Source organism: Panthera onca, chromosome A2 (assembly GCF_046562875.1).
Source record: "Panthera onca isolate mPanOnc1 chromosome A2, mPanOnc1 haplotype 2, whole genome shotgun sequence".
Classification (NCBI taxonomy): domain Eukaryota; kingdom Metazoa; phylum Chordata; class Mammalia; order Carnivora; family Felidae; genus Panthera; species Panthera onca.
In genome coordinates this window covers 8,418,884-8,438,994 of record NC_138340.1, presented here as the reverse complement: position 1 = coordinate 8,438,994, position 20,111 = coordinate 8,418,884, and the positions used below count along the sequence as shown (strand labels likewise).

The 20,111-nt window shown below is 53.2% G+C and overlaps 1 protein-coding gene across 5 annotated transcripts in view; it reads right to left on the bottom strand.

The window, feature by feature from the left end:
* The window catches only part of LDLR (low density lipoprotein receptor), a 37,690-nt gene continuing 17,579 nt past the window's right edge, over positions 1-20,111 (bottom strand). For all 5 annotated transcript variants that reach the window (XM_078443383.2, XM_081791688.1, XM_078443384.2 and 2 more), the window contains 14 exons: positions 16,358-16,480; positions 15,015-15,137; positions 13,644-13,763; positions 13,078-13,203; positions 10,914-11,085; positions 10,596-10,823; positions 7,912-8,030; positions 7,563-7,702; positions 5,409-5,550; positions 5,145-5,297; positions 4,716-4,898; positions 1,996-2,073; positions 794-951; positions 1-171 (listed from right to left, as the gene is read on the bottom strand). In XM_078443383.2, coding sequence (XP_078299509.2) covers positions 136-171; positions 794-951; positions 1,996-2,073; positions 4,716-4,898; positions 5,145-5,297; positions 5,409-5,550; positions 7,563-7,702; positions 7,912-8,030; positions 10,596-10,823; positions 10,914-11,085; positions 13,078-13,203; positions 13,644-13,763; positions 15,015-15,137; positions 16,358-16,480 — 1,901 coding nt within the window. In that variant the 3' untranslated portion in view covers positions 1-135. The remainder of the gene's footprint in view (positions 172-793; positions 952-1,995; positions 2,074-4,715; positions 4,899-5,144; positions 5,298-5,408; positions 5,551-7,562; positions 7,703-7,911; positions 8,031-10,595; positions 10,824-10,913; positions 11,086-13,077; positions 13,204-13,643; positions 13,764-15,014; positions 15,138-16,357; positions 16,481-20,111) is intronic.

The window sequence follows — 20,111 nt, the reverse complement described above, 5'->3', positions numbered from 1 at the left end:
TGCTTTCGGTCACTTCTTTCTTTGCAGGGACCAGGAGGAAGGGTGTGGCGCGGGTCAAGGGTCCTGGGAGAAAGTGTTCTTCCTGCCCGCGTCGGGCAGCAGGTTCCGGGGAAGCACGGGACTCGAGGCGGCGGCTCAGGCCACATCGTCCTCCAGGCTGACCATCTGTCTCTGTCAACAGAAAGATAAACGCCGGAAGCGATCAGTCCAACACTCGGTAAACATGGCAAGAGGCCACCTACGCCTCGCTCCCTCCCGGCCCCACCCCGCGGCCAGCCCGGCCCATCGCGGGCCTGAACCAGCACACCGGGTTCCACCCTGGGCTCTGGGCTCCCGACCTGGGGCTCGGTCTTTCCTCCCACAGCCAGGGGAGGGCGCCTGTGAGCCCTGAGCCGGGTCAAGTCCCTCCTCTGCTCCGAACCCTTCGTGGCTCCTACCTTCTAAGAGCAAAGCCAGAATCCTCCCCATGGCCCACAAGGCCCTGCTCCGTCTGCCATGGTCCCTGTCACTCGGCTCCTCCCTCGACAGCCCCCAAGCCCCCGCTCCGGCCACCTCTGCGTTCCTCAAGCACACCAGCCTGCTCGAGGGCTGTCCCTGCACAGGGAGACCTGCCCCAGCCTCCTGATCTAAAATCGCACTCCCTCCCTCCCTCCCAGCCCCCACTGGCTTTCTTGTTTTCTTTCCTCTCCCGATCCCCTGTCCCCCTGCCGGTCCCCCACCACGGGAGCATCCCGGAGGACCTCACAGCCTGGCAGGGAGGAAGGGGGCCTCCGGGGCGGCGCAGGGCACCCACCGAAGGGTAGGTGTAGCCGTCCTGGCTGCAGCAGATGTGGACCTCGTCCTCCGTGGTCTTCTGGTACACGGGGTTGTCAAAGTTGATGCTGTTGATGCTTTTCAGCCGCCAGTTCTTCCAGAGAAGGAAGGTCCCGAAGCCCAGGAGGATGAGCAGCACTGCAGGGCGAGGTGGCCAGCCCGGTCAGCAGGTGGCCCCAGAGCCCTACGTCCCCAAGTGATGCCGCCTGCAAACTCCCGGCTTCGGACTTCTATAGGGTTTTTTTGTTCCAATTTCAAGCCACACTTGTCCACTGCGGGGTCGGGGGGGTGGGGTGGGGGTGGGGAACCTATCCACACACGTGACCAATCTCCAACTCGAAGCCCGCTGTGACTGGCTCGCCCCGGAAATACCCGACCGCAGTCGATTCTTCCAGGTGCTTCTGAGTCACCACGCACAGGGCTCTTTCAGAAATGGGACTGTTCTCTATGGACACGGCCAAACTCATTCTCTTCTCCCATCTGGGTGCTCTCTGCCTCATTTACGAGGGGACCCCCGGGTGGTGCGCCCTGCCCCTCCCAGATCCAGGGGACAGCCAAGGGCTCACCCAGCCCAGGTTTGTAAAACAAACAAACAAACAAACAAAAACCAAACAAAAACCCTGGCCACTGCCCAGGGCGTGGGACAGCCTCAGGCTCTGCTGGGAGGACACAGGGTGGGGGCCTTGTTCGGGAGGCAAGGGTCCCACTGCCACCTGTCAACTCAGCCAGACGGCCACTGGGCACTAAAGTGCAGGTCCTGTGAGTGGGCTGGGGGTGGGGAAGGGACACCTCAGAAGGATTTCCTTAGAAAAGGAAAATCAGGTGTGATGCTAACGGAGTTACGATGGACAGGGATGGGGGGGTGTAGAACCCCTCAAACTCCCCCTACAAGAGCACCGTTTGCCAGGAGGCGCCCCTCTGGTGGCGGGAGGCCTTCCCTGCGACCCCGCAGCGGGGACAGCTGCGGCCCCACGGCCCAGAAGCGGCCTTACAGCAGGCGCTCGACCGGATTTGTTGAGTGAATGGAGCTACAAAGGGGGCCGCAGTGATGAACAGGGCACGTGGGCGGGGGGGGGGGGGGGGCGCCCCCATCCTGGGCGTACGGGTGGACCGGACCGGCTGGCTGGGCAGGGCGGTCCTCCGGCGGGGAGCCGGGAAGTGGGGCGGGCCCGATGGGCTTACCGATGGGGAGGATGACGTACAGGGCCCCCACGCTCCTCGGTCTCTCCTCGTCTCCTCTGCTGGCAGCGTCGCCCAGGGCTGCTCGGGAGAGGGGAGAAAGTGAGGTTCGGATCCACAGCGAGGGCCACGGAAAACGCGGCAGGTGTGCGGCCGCCGACACGCGCGAGAAAAACGCCTGGTGCTGCTCGGCGTCCTTAAAAGCTCAAAGCGACTCGGAGGGACTCCCGGGTTTGGGAGGCACCACGCTGGGGCCTTATTCATTAGCAGACACGGTTATGGAGCGGATTTAAGAGGGCCCTTCAGCCAGGTGTTACGAGGCTCTGGGAAAGGGGCCAACGGTCTGGGAGGCAAAAGCCTGCAGGTACGTTCTCAACAGTTGGTGAGGCCGCTGGTGGAATTTTTCACCCTGGGTCTGCATTTGATGGAAATGAGACCGTTCTGGGTGGGGCAGCGGCCACCACGTGACTCCATACCGTGCAGCAACCCCAGTGCCTGGCTTGGATCGCGCCGAAGCGCCCTAGTCCTGTCTCAACTGTCCCCAGTTAATAAATATTGGGGGAGACCTCGTTACGCAACCACGAATGTGCACCTGAGCCCTGTAAGGGCCCCGTGCAAATCAAAGTTTAAAGTCCTTCAAGCAGGCAAACAGGCTGGGAAGACTGAAAGACCACACCTGGGCCACATGTACGTAGGTCACCAGTTAAAGTCAACCCCACCTGGGTGCATGGACTTTCTACTTTGACATCGGCTCAGATTTAAGAAAACTTTTAACAAAAATAACTTAAGGTGGGGTGCCCGGGTGGCTCAGTCGGTTAAGCATCTGACTCTTGATCTCGGCTCAGGTCATGGCCTCATGGTTCATGAGACTGAGCACAGAGCCTGCCTGGGATTCTCTCTCCTTCTCTCTTTGCACCTCCCCCTCCCTCAAAGTAAATAAATAAATAAACATTAAAATAAATAAATAAGGCAGCAGCAAGATCTTTGAGAAGTTTTTCCCTTAAAAGGACTCATTCACCAAAATCGAGACGCCCTAGACGGGCCTGTCTGTGAAATGGGTTTTCTTTTTTTTTTTTTTTTTTTTAATTTTTTTTTTTTCAACGTTTTTAATTTATTTTTGGGACAGAGAGAGACAGAGCATGAATGGGGGAGGGGCAGAGAGAGAGGGAGACACAGAATCGGAAACAGGCTCCAGGCTCCGAGCCATCAGCCCAGAGCCTGACGCGGGGCTCGAACTCACGGACCGCGAGATCGTGACCTGGCTGAAGTCGGACGCTTAACCGACTGCGCCACCCAGGCGCCCCTGAAATGGGTTTTCAAGCAGGGGCACCCCCAAGCAAAAAGGTTTCCCGGCCTCCCTTGACCACAGCAGTCCCCGCTTTACCTTGTTTATGGTTGCACAGGGGCTTTAGCTACTCTGAGTGGGGGAAAACGTCTGAAACTTGCTGATGCCCCCCTTTTTTTTCTGACCAAAAAAAAGTCTAGGGGCTCCATTTTCTAGCTGATCGAACTCCGGGACAGGGGCCCTCTGGTGGCCAAAGAGATGAATGGCAAGTCTTCCACTGATTTCACTGAGAGCCCAGCTCTGACCTTGAGACTGGTAGGGTGAGGACAACGAGGCACTACCCACAAGCAAAAACTTAGAGCCTCCCCCCTGCCTCTCACCAAAAAGACTTTAGTAATCAAGTAACATCCTAATGTGTGTGGTGTTTTTTGGTTTTTGTTTAATAAAAATTAAGGCCGAGATCCCATGACAAAGGATCACATTTTTAGGAAGACAGGATCTGACTCTACACTTGCCTCTTTGAGACCCTGGCTCTGATCAAACTATATTTACAAAACCAAGTGTTTGGCCCATGGCCCATAGTTTGGTGATTTTTTTTTTTTTTTTTTTTTTTAATGTAGTTGGGCACCTGGGTGGCTCAGTCGGTTAAGCATCTGATTTTGGCTCAGGTCAGGATCTCACGGTTTGTGGGTTCAAGCCCCCCATTGGGCCCTCTGTTGTCAGCTCAGAGCCTGCTTTGGATCCTCTGTCTGTCCCTCTCTCTGCCCCTCCCCTGCTCATTCTCTCTCTCTCTCCCAAAAATAAACATTAAAGAGGCACCTGGGTGGCCCAGTAGGTTAAGCATCGGATTTTGGCTCAGGTCATGATCTCACAGTTCACAGGTTCAAGCCCTGCATTCAGGTTCTGTGCTGACAGCTCAGAGCCTGGGCCTGCTTCCAATTTTGTGTCTCCCTCTCTCTCTGCCACTCCCCTGCTCATGCTCTGTCACGAGTGCGCTCGCTCGCTCTCTCGAAAATAAGCAGTAAAAAAATACTAAAAAAAAATAATGTAGTAAAATATTAAGTGCTGGGCTTTTGGTACGCCCTCAGATGGTGCCCAAGGGAGTGCCTCACCGCCTCACCCTGGCCCTGTTGGGCAAGTGCCTGAAAACAGGTCATCAAAGGGGCCTCGATAATGTTTCAGGTCCCTGTGCCTGGAGGCCTCTGGGATAAGCCGCCACCACGCACCCAAAGCCTTCACACGCCTTAGGGGGGGTTGGCGGGCACTGTTATCAGCCCCATTTAACAGAGAGGGGAACGGAGGCTTCCGCGAGGCACAGGCCAGGTCAGAAAGTGCAGGGGCGAAAGCTAAGCCCACTCCATCCCTTCACCAAGATTCCCTTGGCCCATCGAGATGCCCGAGCTGTTAAACCAGGGCCCAGGGTAGTCCCGACGTCTACCTTGGTGGGACACTGTCACCGTCTCAGGCGTGGTGAACTCAGGGCTGGCCGCGGACCACGGGCCGGCTGTGTGCTTTGGCTCCGCGGTTGGGGGGCGCACTGTCGTCCTCACGGCTGTGGAGCGCACCGTTGGCCTGACCGTGACCGTGGAGGTCGCCCGGGGGGTCACGACAGGTTCGGGCTCTGAAAGAAGAAACATTTCCTGAGTGCCCCGCGGCCCAAGTGCCCCTCTGATAACTGTGCTGCTCGTGACAACGGAGAGGAAGTGCGTGCCGTTGGCCACAAAGAAAAACAACGTAGTGAAAATTGAAACCCGCTAATAACGGTGTTGTCACTCCATCATTGGTTGTACTCCAAACGGGAGATTCACGAGTGTTACAGACACGAGGGTGGCGGAAGCAGGACTCGTGCCCAGGCTGGTGCCCCTACCTATGAGACAGCTCCTCATGTCCTTGGCCAGCAGCATGCCATCCGGGCAGGCACAGGTGAACTTGGGTGAGTGGGGGTTGATCTGTGGGGCCGGGAGACACAGGTACTGGCAGCCACCGTTGCGGAGGGCCGTCCTCTCACACCAGTTCACCCCTGAGGCGGAAGAGGCAGGGAGTCAGGGTGAGAACAAGATTAGAAAATTCTGGAAAGTTCCAGAAATAACAGCAGGGAAGCGGAGGGGGGAGGCAGTCACCCCGTGTTTACCTCTTGGCTGTGTGAGGTTGTGGAAAAGGACAATGTCCTCCGGGGACAACAGGTTTTCTGCTAGCAGACTAATGTCTGAGCCTGTGAGGCGGTTGGCACTGAAAATGGCTTCATTGATGATGTCCGTCCAAAATACTTTATCCTACGTGGGCATGAAAAGAGATGGCAGATCCCATTAACCATGGGCAGAGGGCACACGAGTCTCCGGGAAGAAGCAGCACTAGGTGGTACTAGCCTCGTTTATTTTTTCTTCAAAAAAAGTTTTGGGGCACCTGCGTGGCTCAGTCAGTTGAGCGTCTGACTTCGGCTCAGGTCATGATCTCACGGTTCGTGAGTTTGAGCCCCACGTCGGGCTCTGTGCTGACCGGAGCCTGGAGCCTGCTTCGGATTCTGGGTCTCCCTCTCTCTCTCCCCTCCCCTGCTCATGCTTTGTCTGCCCCTCTCTCTCTCTCTCTTTCAAAAATAAACATTAAAAATTTTTTTACAAAATAAAAAAGTTCTAATTGTGGGGCGCCTGGGTGGCTCAGTCGGCTTGGGGGTCCGACGACTTCGGCCCAGGTCACGGTCTCACAGTTTGTCTGCTGACAGCTCAGAGCCTGGAGCCTGTTTCAGATTCTGTGTCTCCCTCTCGCTCTGACCCTCCCCTGCTCACACTCTCTCTCAAAAATAAATAAAAACATTTTTAAAAACCCAAAAAGTTCAAATGTATAAAATACACACAAAACTGACCATCTTAACCCTTTTTCAGTGTGTTCAGTAGCATGAAATACATTCACATGGTTGTGCAGCCCTCCCCACCACCCATGCCCCAAACTTTCTCATCTTCCCAAACTGAGACTCTGTCCCCATGAAATACTGACTCCCCCCCCTCCCCCCCCCCCCCATCTACTTCCCGTCTCTATAGATGGGACTCCTCTAGGGACCTCATGTAAGTGGAATTCTACAGGGGCACGTGGGTGGCTCAGCTGGTTAAGCCTCTGACTCTGGATTTCAGTTCAGGTCATGATCTCACGGTTCATGAGTTCCAGCCCCACATCTGAGGTTCGAGCCGCCTTGGGATTCGGTCTCCCTCTCTCTCTGCCCCTCCTTTGCTCGCCCGCATGCGCACTTTAAAAAGTTTAAAAAAAAAAAAAAAATGGAATTCTACAGCATCTGTCCTTTTGTGTCTGGCTTAGTTCCCTCAAGGCTCGTCCGTGTTGGAGCATGTGTTAGAATTTCCTTCCTTTTTCAGGCTGAACCACATTCTAGTGTATAGATATACATCTTGTTTAGCAGATCAGCTCTGATGGGACCCAGGTCGCTTCCACCTCTGGGCTGTTGTGGATCCTGCTGCTTGAACACGGGTGTACGAATATAGCAACATTGCCTCAGAGCCGTTCTCCGCTGTGGCGCTACTCGGGCCAGACAACCCACTTTGGCTGGTCCCCTCTTCTCTTTGAAGGGTGGTCACCAGCCTCTATCCACTAGGAACTAGTAACCCCCCCTCAAGTGCAACAAGCAAAGTCTTCAGAAAGTGCCAAATGTCCCCTGGGCGGCAAGATGGCCTCCAAGTGAGAATTCCTACTCTAAGACTCTTTTGGAGAGGGCGTGCTCGGAGGGCTGTTGGGAGAGTGTGTGACTCTTGATCTCAGAGTCGTGAGTTCGAGCCCCGCACTGGGGGTAGAGTTTACTTAAGAAAAAAAAAAGAAAAGAAAAAAAAGCAACGTGGGGGCCCCTGGGTGACTCAGTTAAGCGTCTGACTGTTGATTTCGGCTCGGGTCACGGTCTCATGGTTTGTGGGATCTAGCCCTGCGTCAGGCTCTGTGCTGACAGCATGGAGCTTGCTCGAGATTCTCTCTCTCAACCTCTCTTTCTGTCCCTCCGCCATTTGTGATCTCTGTCTCAAAGGAAAAATGAACATAAAAAAAAAAAACCCAAAAAACCAAGCAACAAATCTTTGACTCTTTTGATGAGAAGAAAATAGAAATAACTCCAGATCTAAGACCTTTTCACAGCCACAGACAGTCTTCTAAGTTAGTCCTGGCTTGGATGAACTAGCCAATGTGGGCTGACCCATTAGCCCGAGCGCTTATGCCTCCTATGTCAGTCGTACCGGGACTTGGATGTGAATCCCCTCAGGCGCCCAAGGAGCAACCACTTGCTTCCAGCCCCCACCTCAAAGATGGCCAAGGAGAAGGGGTGTGCCAGCTTTTTCTCATCCTCCAAAACGGTCTTCCGGTTCCCGCCGTTGACATCGATGCTCGAGATGGAGTGGAGCTTGGAGTCAACCCAGTAGAGGCGGCCACCAGAAAGATCTAGAACCCACAGTGGACAAGGAGAGGTCACACGTCGACGCCCAAGGGGCCCGGGCCTGGCCACTCCACTCCCCGCAGGAAGAAGCACCCCCAAGGACCCGGCGGAGATGTGCCCAGAAAAGTAGCCCCAACAACCCACCACCATGTATGAGTGACAACCCCATTGGGGGGCCGTGTGGACCCCAGGGACCACGGTCCCAAGGACATACCCAGGGTGATGCCATTGGGCCACTGGATGTCCTCCGTCACTAGCGAGTAAACATCGACGCCGTTCAGACCCCCCTTCTTGATCTCGGCGGGGGTTCCCCAATCCGTCCAGTACATGAAGCTGGTGGGAGAGTAGCATGAACAGGAGAAGGTCAGTGGGGGAGGCGCCCAGCGTGCCCCGAAGAGCGGCCTCCATCTGGAGCAGCAGGCCAGGAATTGTAAGAGGCCCCCCAAGGAGACCTTGGACTGGTTCTTCTGCTACCCTAGTGCCTGCAACATGGGGAGACCTGGCAGGATTTAGAACCTTCAAGAACAAAGGGAGACTCTGATTCCAACGTCAGGACCGGGACCCGTAATGTATACCCTTCAGCCTTTCTGAAGGCTTTTATACATTTTTAATTTTATAATTTGTTTTTTGCTTTAAAACGATTTTTTTAATTGTGGCAAAATATACGCCACATAAACCATCTTGTTATTTATTTATTATGTTTGTTTTTGAGAGGCAGAGAGAGACAGAGCATGAGTGGGGGAGGGGCAGAGAGAGAGGGAGACACAGAATCCGAAACCGGCTCCAGGCTCCGAGCCATCAGCCCAGAGCCCGACGCGGGGCTCGAACCCGTGAACCGTGAGATCATGACCTGAGCTGAAGTCGGACACTCAACCGACTGAGCCACCCAGGCGCCCCAAACCATCTTGATCGTTTTTAAGTATCCAGCCAGTGGCATTAAGTACACATAGACCGCCATGCAGCCATCCCCGCCAGCCATCCCCGGAACTTTCCCACTTTCCCAAACTGAAACTCTGACCCCATTAAATGCCGCCTCCACCTCCCCCAGCCCCCCGCACCCACCACTCGGCTTTCTGACTCTATGAATGGGACTCCTCTAGGGACCCCCTGGAAGTAGAATCCTATACTATGTGTCCTTTTGTGTCTGGCTTCTCGCACTTAGCATAATGTCCCCAAGGTTCGTCCCTGGTGCCAGAATTTACTTCCTTTTTGAGACTGAGTAAAATGCCATTGGGTGGACGGGCCACATTTAGTTTCTCCTTCGTCCGCCGGGGGGGCCCATACCCTGGCAGCTGCGAACGTGGGGCTACAAATCCCTGCGCACGTGCCTGCGTTCGCTGCTTTCCCATCTACACTTAGAAGCGGATCTCCGATGGCTTTTGAGCATCTGAAGAGATGCTCGAACTCACAAGCAGACAAACGACCGGCAGTCTCCCCACAATGACTGGCAAGAGTGAAAACCTACTGCCGACAGTGAGGGAAAGGAGTCTTCGGGTGCCCTTCAGGACGGAGGGTCGGTTTCACGATCCAGGTGCTGAACGACAATTTGCTGCTCTATCCACGCCCGTACCCCCCGGAGCTGGTAATCCAACTTCCGGAATGAAGAATCTAGAATCTACAAGTCCTGCAGGTAAACTGCAGTGACTCACATTCAAAGGTATTCAAAGGTATCTGCAGCCTTTGTGTGAGGTAAGGGGGAAAAATAACTAAATTTCCACACACTGGGTACCAGGAAACCGTGGCTCAACAAGCCAACAGGGAATGAACCCCATACGCCAAACGAAAAAGCCAGATGAACACTGTGTGATCACGTGTGGCTATTTGCGGGGGGAAAGAAACACAAGAGCAGACGGCACACGCACACACACGCACGCACGCACCACGACTTGTATCTAAGGGGTTTTCTCCGGGAGTCTCTCTCTTTCTGAAAGCCGCGGGAATAAAGTCACTCAACCGAGTGGCCCTCCGCCAAACGAGAACAAATGTTTTGTTCAGTGGGGACCCAGGCCCACCTGCACCCCAGCTCTAGCCCACCTGATTCGTGCTTCTCTCCCGAGTTCCCCTTTTCTCTGTTGCCGCCAGGCTGCCCTTCCAGAATTGTGCAATTCCACGCCCAGCAGGTGTGGTGTAACAGGCGCAGTACACGGGGCGGGGACACAGGTACCCCCCGAGTGGGCCCCGAGCTGCTGAGTCAGCCGCGGGCCCTGCAAACACCCTCCCGGGGGCTCCGAGGCGTGGCGACCTTCACTCCACGTGACGTCCTCCCCAAAACTACCATCAGAGCTGACTGTTCTGACCTTTCCTACCCAGGCACAGGATACTCGGCCATAAAATCCCAAATCGGGATTTAAATAAGTACTAATTTTGAATACCATTTTAAACATCCCTACTTTGGGGCACCCGGGTGGCTCAGTCGGTTAAGCGTCTGACTCTTGGTTTCGGCTCAGGTCTTGATCTCATGATCTTGTGAGTTTGAGCCCCCGCATCGGGCTCTGTGCTGACAGCATGGAGCCTGCTTGGGATTCTCTCTCTCTCCCTCTCTCTCCACCCCTCTCCTGCTCACACCATCTCTCTCAAAGTAAATAAATAAACTTAAAAAAAATCCATATTCTAACTTCTGGTTTTGGGGCTCTCGTCCTGAGGGCACAGCTTTCCAGGGCCCGCTCCCATCTCGGGGACCACAGCGAACCTCAAGAGGGATCGGCCCCTGGCTCCCAAAGCGTGGGTGGGGGAAGGGCGACTGTTCAGGTCCTGCTTTTTCCTGAGAGCAGGAGCCGCTGTGGCTGGGGACAATCCAGCTCGGGCACACGCCTTCCCCCGGTTGGAGCCCTAACCAGTTCTTGAACCCCGCCCGTGTTCTCCGTTCCTTCCGTGGCCCTCGGCTTTAGCAGCACCCACCCGTGAACGGGATCCACCACGATGGCACGTGGCTTAGAGCCTTTCTCCTTGAAGAGCGTCTTTCTCTTCACACCCTTGGTGTCGGCCACGGAGACGGTGCCCAGGATGGAGTCTGTCCAGTATATGTTGCTGTGGATCCAGTCCACCGCCAGCCCATCGGGGGCCTGGAGGTCCTCGCTGACGACGGTGTCATAGGAGGAGAAGCCGGGGGCTCTGTCGATTTGGGTACTGAGGGGGAGGAGCAGGGGAAGGAGAGCGTCAGTGAGAGGGGCCCCCGCGCCACCGGGGTTGAGCGCTGGGTGTGGCTCCAAGGCTCACCTGTAGATCTTCCTTTGGGACAGGTCGGACCAGTATATTCTATTGCTGGCCACCTCGGTGTCCAGGGCGACCACGTTCTTCAAGTTTGGGATGAGGCTGGTGTATTCGCTGCGGTCCAGGGTCATCTTCCTCACCTCGTGGCGGTTGGTGAAAAACAGGTAGGCGATAGTGCCTGGGAACACAGGAAGGACGCTCAGGGGAGCAGAAGGACCCCCCGATTCCCGCTTGTCACCCTTTGGGGTCTGACTGAACCAGAGAAGACACCCAGGATGGGGCGGAAAAGGCCCCCCTAGTGTATTAACCATGTGGTTCTGAGGCCCTGACATCCTGGGCCTTGCAGAGCAGAAGGGACAGCCCCTCCCAGGGCCAGCCAGCTCCTAGGGACTGTTCACAATCCGCCTCAAGTGCAAACGAGCCAGCCCATACCTGCCACCCCCTCTACTGGGCTCTCGCACTCTGGGCCACTATCCACCCGCCTGCCCGGGTCACCCTCGGACAGACACCAGACAGCACGAGCAGCGCCCCGGCCCCAGAGCCTGCTGGGATTCTCCCGTCCAGCCAGTCGTGAGCCTGCTCACCCTGCCTCACCTCATGCCCGAGGAAACCACAAGAGGCTCCAGCCCACGTGTGCCCCCTCTCACTCTCCCTCGGAGCAACCTGGCGCTTCCCCGTATGGCCCCTGGGGCTGCCACGCCCCCTCCTCTTGGGAACTGTAACAACCAATCTTTCCAGTGGGGTCGTCTCCTGATCTGCTGGCCTCACCATGCTCGAATGATAACAAAACCTACATTTTAAAACACTGGGTCCCACATCTGGGTGACTCAGTCAGTTAAGCGTCTGACTTTGGCTCAGGTCACGATCTCAAAGTGTGTGGGTTCGAGACCCGCATCTGGCTCTGTGCTGACAGTGCAGGGCCTGGAGCCTGCTTGGGATTTTCTCTCTCTCTCTCTCTCTCTCTCTGCCCCTCCCCTGCTCATGCACTCTCTCTCTTTCTCTCAAAATAAATAAACTTTAAAAAATAAATAAAACACTGGGTCCCCAGCATTTTACATTTTGGAACATAAATATGAAGAAATGATAAGTTAATGTGTCCACAGGGATTCCTTAGGGCAGGAAATTCTGCTCAGTGCTGTTCATATCACGTTTTCCCTCACTGATCCTCACGCTCCTAGGAGGCCAGGGGTGTTGTCAAAGTCCCTTTATACAGAAGGGGATCAGAGCTCAGAGGGGAGGGGACTAGCCCAAGGTCACACCAACTAGTAAACGGCAGAGCTGGGACTCAAACCCACGTTGTCCCGACTCTGGCGGCTGTGCTGTAACCATGACACTGACATTCACCAATGAGCTGACCACGGGAACAACGGACCTCACTCAGGACCCCTCCCCACAACACCACGCCTACCCCTGGGAAGGATCTGGATAGACACTGGCCCTACAGGTTGGAACGAAAGTAATATCTCAAATCCTAGAGGGTTTTATGATCTCTGTCCCCAGTTTTCCCCAGAAACAGGAAACACACAGGGGTGTGACAGAGGGAGCCCAAGGAACGGTCACAAAGGGATGACAACAGGGGAGAAAAACTTCAAGGTTAAAACAGATCCTTGAGGAAACGGAAGGCAATCTAAAATATTTCAGCAAGGGGTGCGTGGGTGGCTCAGTCGGTTGAGCGTCCAACTCTTGGTTTGGGCTCAGGTCATGATCCCAGGGTTGTGGGATTGAGCCCCATGTCTGGCTCTGCACGGAGCGTGGAGCCTGCTTAAAATTCCTTTTCTCTCTCTCTCTCTCTCTCTCTCCCTCTCCCTCTCCCTCTCCCCCTCCTACCACTCATGCTCTAGCTCTAAGAAAAACAAAAAACAAAAAGACCTCCCAAAACAGCTGGAGGGGGAGCGGGCCCTTCATAGGGCCATTGCTTTTCACCTCTTGTCCCCTAAAGCCATTGGCCAGGCTGGGGGCCGCAAACCATTCCCTGTGCAATTGACCTGTGTCCCCAGAGAAGCTGGACATGTGCGGGCAGCCTCCCAGCGAGTTCCTAACTGGGCCGCTCATCCCTCTGCCAGAGGGCACACGGTCTGCCCGGGTCTTTGGAGTGTATGCAAAGTTCACATGATGAAACCCGCCACCACATCTGCTCCCGGCGCCGTCCCCGCCCCCGCCCCCGGCTCACCCACAGCCTTGCAGGCCTTGGTGAGGGGGTCCAGCTGGAAACCCGCCTCGCACTCGCACTTGTAGCTGCCCTCGAGGTTCACGCAGAGCTGGCTGCACACGTCGGGATCCCGACACTCATCGATATCTGCAAGCCGGGACACAGAAAGGGGTTTGGGGCGTCTTCCTCATGGGGTGCTGACGGGAGTGAGGGCTCCCACCGAAAGCCATCCCTCCCAGTGGCAGGGTCTTGGTGACCATCAGGTTCAGAAACGAACACACTGAAATAGCCAAGTGTCATCTCCAGCAGTGACCCTGACCTCCCCGTTCACCTCAGGGGTGCAGCCAAGCAGAGCAAAGGCTGCGTCAGCCGAGATTTTTCTTAATTATTAATCCCCAAAGGCAAGGCCAGGGTGCTCCTCAGGGGCCAAGCCTGTGCTAGAATGGCCCCTGCATTTGGCACCTCATCAAATCCTCCCAACAGGCCTGTGAGGTCAGGACCGCTTTCGTGCCCACTTAACAGAAACTGAGGCACAGAGGGTTGGGCCACCACACGAGGGGAAAGGGCCGAGGCGGCTCGGGAATCACCTTCACATCTTCGCTGGTCCACCAGCTGGAAGCCCTCGGGGCACGAGCACTCATAGCCGATCTTGAGGTCGTTGCAGATGTGGGAGCAGCCGCCCCTGTTGTCCAGACACTCGTCGGTCTCTGGGACAGGAGGGACACAGACCGGTCACGCTCAGGTCATCAGCCTCCCTGCGCTATCTCATCAGCCTTATCGTAATCACCACAATGACGTGGAGGCCAGTGAACTACCAAGTCCCCTAAAAGGTCTTAAAATAACCACTGTCACGTGCAATGCCACGGATGAACCTGGAGGACATTCCGCTGAGTGAAATACGCCAGGCACAGATGGACAAACACTGGAGGATTCACTCCTAGGAGGTCCTTAGTGGAGTCAAAGTCAGAGACAGGAGGTAGATTGGGGGGGGGGGGGGGGTAGGGGCTGGGGGAGGGGGCGGGGAGTCAGTGTTTCACCGGCACAGAGGCCCAGTTTGGGAAGATGAGGAAGTTCTCAAGATGGATGGCGGTGAGGGCTGTAGGACCACGCGAATGTACTAACACTGCTGAATTTTACCCCTAAAACTGGTTAAGAAGGTAAATCTAAACGTTATTTTTTTGTCAACCACATTTCAAAACGTTCTTGATTATAAAAAAATAAAAACCGTGTTCCACGGTTGCATATACGAACTCCCAACAGCCCTATAGATAGCTCAACTACAGTTGTGGAAACTGAGGCCCAGGCGAGGCTAAATCACTTGCCCAACAGTGCTGGACCGGACTCAGGGCGCTTAAGGTCCAGCATCCACGACCTGGTGCTTTTCACAGGGCTTCGGCCAAAGCCAACCCACCATCTGTTCTTGCCCGAAAGCTAAGGACAGTTTTTACGGTTTTTAAATGGTTGAAAAGAAAAATAAGAATCCGAAGATAACCAGCATTTTGTGGCACATAAAAGGTCTGTGAAATAAAAACATCAGTGTCCATAATAAGGTTTCCTTGGAGCACGGCCACACGCATTCAAGTGCGCGTGCGTGTACATCCGTATGCCGTTTTCCTGCTGTAACACCCCGTTGAATAGCTGTGACAGACCTTACAGCTGGTAAAGTCCAAAATATTTACATAGTTATGGTTCATGGAGCGCTGCTGAAACTTTACAAGCATCCCATCAGCCACCCCCCAGCAGGGTATGTGAACCATCACTGTCCCATCCTACAGATGTGAGCACAGGCTTGGAAACAAAGCCACTTATCCCCAAGGACCCCCATGTCCGTGTTGCCCCGGAGCTAAAGCACTCACGGGCACGGCTGGGCAGGAGCCTTGCAGCCCCCAAAGTATCCATGTCTGAGTCCCACTCCAGCTCCCCACAAGTGCAAGAGCCACCTGCATCCCGCGGCTCACCGCACTCCTTCAGAGGCTCGTCCGACCAGTCCCGACAGTCCCGGACCGAGTTGCACACTTTGTCCAGGGTGATGCATTCGCCGCTGTGGCACTTGAACTTGTTGGGCCCCTCGCACAGCGTCACTAAGAGCCAGAGAAGGGAGTCAGGTGCTTCTGAGCTGCAAGAGCCGCTTACTACTCTTTATTAACATGATAGTTCATTTATACGAGATTATATGTAAATGTATTCATAAATAAAACATGATGTAATCAGTGTCACAGAAATAAACCATTAAAAATGGTGACGAAGGCAAAATTTGTTATACGCAGGTGACTACAATTTTTATTCAGTTAGCTAGTTTGAGAGAGAGAGACAGAGAGAGGGAGCGCGCACACGTGTGCATGCAATTGGGGGAGGGACAAAGGGAGAGGGTGACAGAGGATCCAAAACTCCAAAGCGGACTCCACACTGACAGTAGGGAACTCAATGTGGGGCTCGAACTCACGAACCATGAGCTCATGACCTGAGCTGAAGTCGTACACGTGAGCCACCCAGGCACCCACGTGAGCCACCCAAGCACCCCTAACACAATTTTTAAAAAGTCCATTATCAGAATTTAACTTCTTGTTCACAAAAGTTTGTTTCAGTCTCTAAGTACTATAATTAAAAATATTTTTTTCTCCATCAAGACTTAAGATCAAGAGTTGGACATTGGGGCGCCTGGGTGGCTCAGTCGGTTGAGCGTCCGACTTCGGCTCAGGTCATGATCTCGCGGTCCGTGAGCTCGAGCCCCGCGTCGGGCTCTGTGCTGACAGCTCGGAGCCTGAAGCCTGCTTCCAATTCTGTGTCTCCCTCTCTCTCTGTTCCTCCCCTGCTCATGCTCTGTCTCTCTCTCAAAAATAAATAAATAAACATTAAAAAAAAGTTAAGAACAACAACAACAAAATAAGCCCACTAGTATCCTTGTGTTACACGTGTCTCACCAGTTTAAAACAATTTTTTAAATTAACTCTGCTGATGAACACCTGGGTTGCTTCTAGTATTTTGCTGTTAGGCCAGTGCTGCTCTGCGTGATCGTGAGCCCATCTCTGATTACAGGTGCGAGTTTCTCGGGGGTCATTCCCAGGAGGGGAATCCCTCCACCGCAAGCTCAGGAAAGTGCTTAACATCGACCTGTACCGTGTTACCCCTGAGCTCAAAGACAGGAGCTCTGCACACTTTGACCTCGTTAAATCTCACAGTCCTGAAGCAGGTGATTTCATAACATACATGTTTTCAGGTAAATGGAAGTGAAGTTCAGGGGGGTTCAGTAAGTTGCCCGAGGACGCACAGCGCACGCAGGGCTGACCCGAGAGGAGCTCACCATTGACGCAGCCAAGCTCGTCGCTCATGTCCTTACAGTCATACTCCCGGTCGCACTGCCGGCTGCCATGGATACAGGTCCCATCCGAGCACTGGAACTCATCAGGCCGGCACGTGGCGACAGCTGGGAAAGACAGGGCACATGTTGGTTTTTCTCAAGGGAACCGCGAAGACAAAATAAACTACCACCTTTATTGTTTTGTCTTAATTTTTTTTTTAATGTTTATTCTCGAGAGAGAGAGACAGACAGAGACAGAGTGTGAGTGGGGGAGGGTCAGAGAGAGAGGGAGACACAGAATCCAAAGCAGGCTCCAGGCTCTGAGTGGTCAGGACAGAGCCTGATGCGGGGCTCGAACTCACAAACTGCGAGGTCATGACCTGAGCCGAAGTCGGTCGCTTAACTGACTGAGCCCCCCCGGGCGCCCCTCAACTACCACCTTTAAAACAGCAATTTCCTGGCTGCCTTGGGCATCAGAGACAGCCTGTAACAGGAAAGATATTAGCGGTGAAAAAACACACTCTACGACCTCCATGAGCAGGAGACAGTGCCTCGTCATTTTACCTGCTTCTCACCCCAGGAACACCGGTCTTCATATTCAAAATTTTAGGCAATGTAGATTTATTTATTTATAAATGTTTATTTAATTTTTTTTTTTTTTTCAACGTTTATTTATTTTTGGGACAGAGAGAGACAGAGCATGAACGGGGGAGGGACAGAGAGAGAGGGAGACACAGAATCGGAAACAGGCTCCAGGCTCCGAGCCATCAGCCCAGAGCCTGACGCGGGGCTCGAACTCACGGACCGTGAGATCGTGACCTGGCTGAAGTCGGACGCTTAACCGACTGCGCCACCCAGGCGCCCCTATTTAATTTTTTTTAAAGTTCATTTATTTATTTTGAGAAAGAGAGCACGAGCAAGCAGGGGAGGGCCAGAGAGAAAAGAGAGAGAATCCCTAGCAGGTTCCATGCTGTCAGCATGGAGCCCGATGCGAGGCTCGAACGCACAAACCTGTAAGATCATGACCTGAGCCAAGATCAAGAGTTGGACGCTTAACCAACTGAGCCCCCCAGGTGCCCCTGCCAATGTAGTTTTATTTATTTTTTTTTTAATTTTTTTTTTTTAACGTTTTATTTATTTTTGAGACAGAGAGAGACAGAGCATGAACGGGGGAGGGGCAGAGAGAGAGGGAGACACAGAATCGGAAGCAGGCTCCAGGCTCTGAGCCATCAGCCCAGAGCCCGACGCGGGGCTCGAACTCACGGACTGCGAGATCATGACCTGAGCTGAAGTCGGACGCTTAACCGACTGAGCCACCCAGGCGCCCCGCCAATGTAGTTTTAAAGCTTCTTTCATGGCAGCAAGTACTGTTTTCCTCAATGAAGAAGAATCCCGGAAAATTATTACCGAAGTCACAGAGCAACGTTTGGAAAATAGGAAAGTGGGGTGGGGAGCACCCTAACGCAACCAGTGAGTTTTCTGGGAGTCCTCTCCACTCTTTCCACATACTCGTTTTTTCAGAACACATAATTGTTTTTTTCCAATTCTATTTTTAAGTAATCTCTACACCCAAAGTGGGGCTCGAACTCACAACCTGAGATCAAGAGTCCCACACTCTACCACCAACTGAGCCAGCCAGGCGCCCCAAGGACACGTAATTTATTACAATGCTGGAAGAGCCAACAGGCCACTCTCAGCAGAAAAGCAATGGCATGTTCCCAATCTAGACAGAGGCAGGACAAATTATGACCGATGCTATCAGCATCACCAAGTACAACACAGCCCATCACTGCGAAACAGCTCCAGAGTTTACAAGACATGTGGGGAAAAAGACAAATTTTTTGTTTCTGCAAGGGACCAAGGCACTGGTTACTCAGCCTTTCTGGGCCTCAGTTTCCCCATCTGTAAAGAGTGGGGAAAAAAAAAAAAAAAAAAAAAGAGTGGGGGAAGCCTGCTCACAAGTTATGAGAATTAAGTTAGTTTGTGTTAAGTTTTAGTATGGGGGCGCCTGGGTGGCTCAGTCAGTTAACCATCCAACTTCAGCTCAGGTCATGATCTCAAAGGTCCACGGTTCGAGGCCTAAAATGGGCTCTGTGCCGACAGCACTGAGCCTGCTTTGGATTCTCTGTCTCCATCTCATGCCCCCTCTCTGCTCACATGCCGTCTCTCTCACAAATAAACAAACATTAAAAAAAAAAAAAATTTAGTACAGATCATGTACAAAGTCATCCATTATTTTAAAATGTGACTTTTAGGGTAGCCTGGGTGGTTCAGTCCGTTAAGCGTCCAACTCCTGATTTCATTCAGCTCAGATCATGATTTCACAGTTCATGAGATCAAGTCCTGTGTTGGGCTCTGCGCTGTCAGCATGGAGCCTGCCTGGGATTCATTCTCTGTCTCTCTCTCGCTCGCTCTCTCTGCCCTTCCCCCACTCGTGCTCCAGCTCTCTCTCAAATATAAACATTCAAAAAATAAGTAAATAAAAAATAAATAAGAACATGCCATTTAGCGGTGCCTGGAGGGCTCAGTCAGACCAGCATGTGACTCTTGATCTTGGGGTCATGAATTTGGGACCTACGTTGGGTGCAGAGGTTACTTTAAAAAAATAAATAGGAGACTCTTAAATACAGAGAAAAAACTGAGGGATGCTGGAGGGGTTTGCGTGGGGGGATGGGCTAAACGGGTAAGGGGCATTAAGGAGGACACTTGTTGGGATGAGCGCTGGGTGCTGTACTTAGGGGATCAATCACCAGAATCTACTCCTGAAATCATTATTGCACTATATGCTAACTAATTTGGATGTAAATTAAAAAAATTAAGTAAGTAAACAAATTAATAAATAAATAAATACGGGGACCTGGGCGGCTCAGTCGGTTAAGCATCCTACTCTCGGTTTCTGCTCAGGTCATGATTTCACAGGTCGTGAGATCGAGCCCTGTGTCGAACTCTATGCTGACAGTGAGGAACCTGCTTGGGATTCTCTCTTTCCCTCTCATTCTGCCCCCCTCCCACTCTCTCTCTCTCAAAATAAATCAATAAACTTTAAAATAATTTAAGATTTTTTTCAAGCAACTTTTTAAAAGTCTAATTACATCTCCCCAGAGATTACCACTAGGGAGAGCGCACCTGGGCAAAGATACCAAAGAAAGAGGAACATGAAACCCTGGTCTAGATTCACAGGAGCTCTACGTCGCTAGTTTTACGACAAGGAAGCACGGACACAGGGCCTGGGCCACACACCTTTCATCTGCACGGTCTCCGACACGGGAGCCGCTCACCACGTGTGGCAACTTAACTTTCAATTCATTAAAGTGAAATAAAACAAAAAACTCCACTCTCTGGTCACACAAGCTCCACTGGGAGGCAAGGACTGCTCTGGTCAGCACAGACGTGGGACGTCTCCACCACCACAGAGAGTTCTATTGGGACGCACTGGACTCCAACCGAAACCTGCAAAGTCCAAGGCCTTTGCCCCATTCTACTGGGGAGGAGAACACAATGCAGTGAGGTTAGGTCCCTGGCCAAGGGTCACAAAGCTTGGGGGTCACCAGCCAGGCCTGGAGCCCAGAATCCTTTCTGGACCAAAATAATACTGCAACATGCAGCTTGCTCCCTTGTAGGAAAAAGAGCTTATTGTGTAAGTGTTAAAGACAGAGTCTCCTGGGGGTCCTGGGGGGCTCACTCAGTTGGGTTAAGCGTCTGACCCTTGATCTCTGCTTAGGTCACAACCTCGCGGTTTGTGAGTTCAAGCCATGTG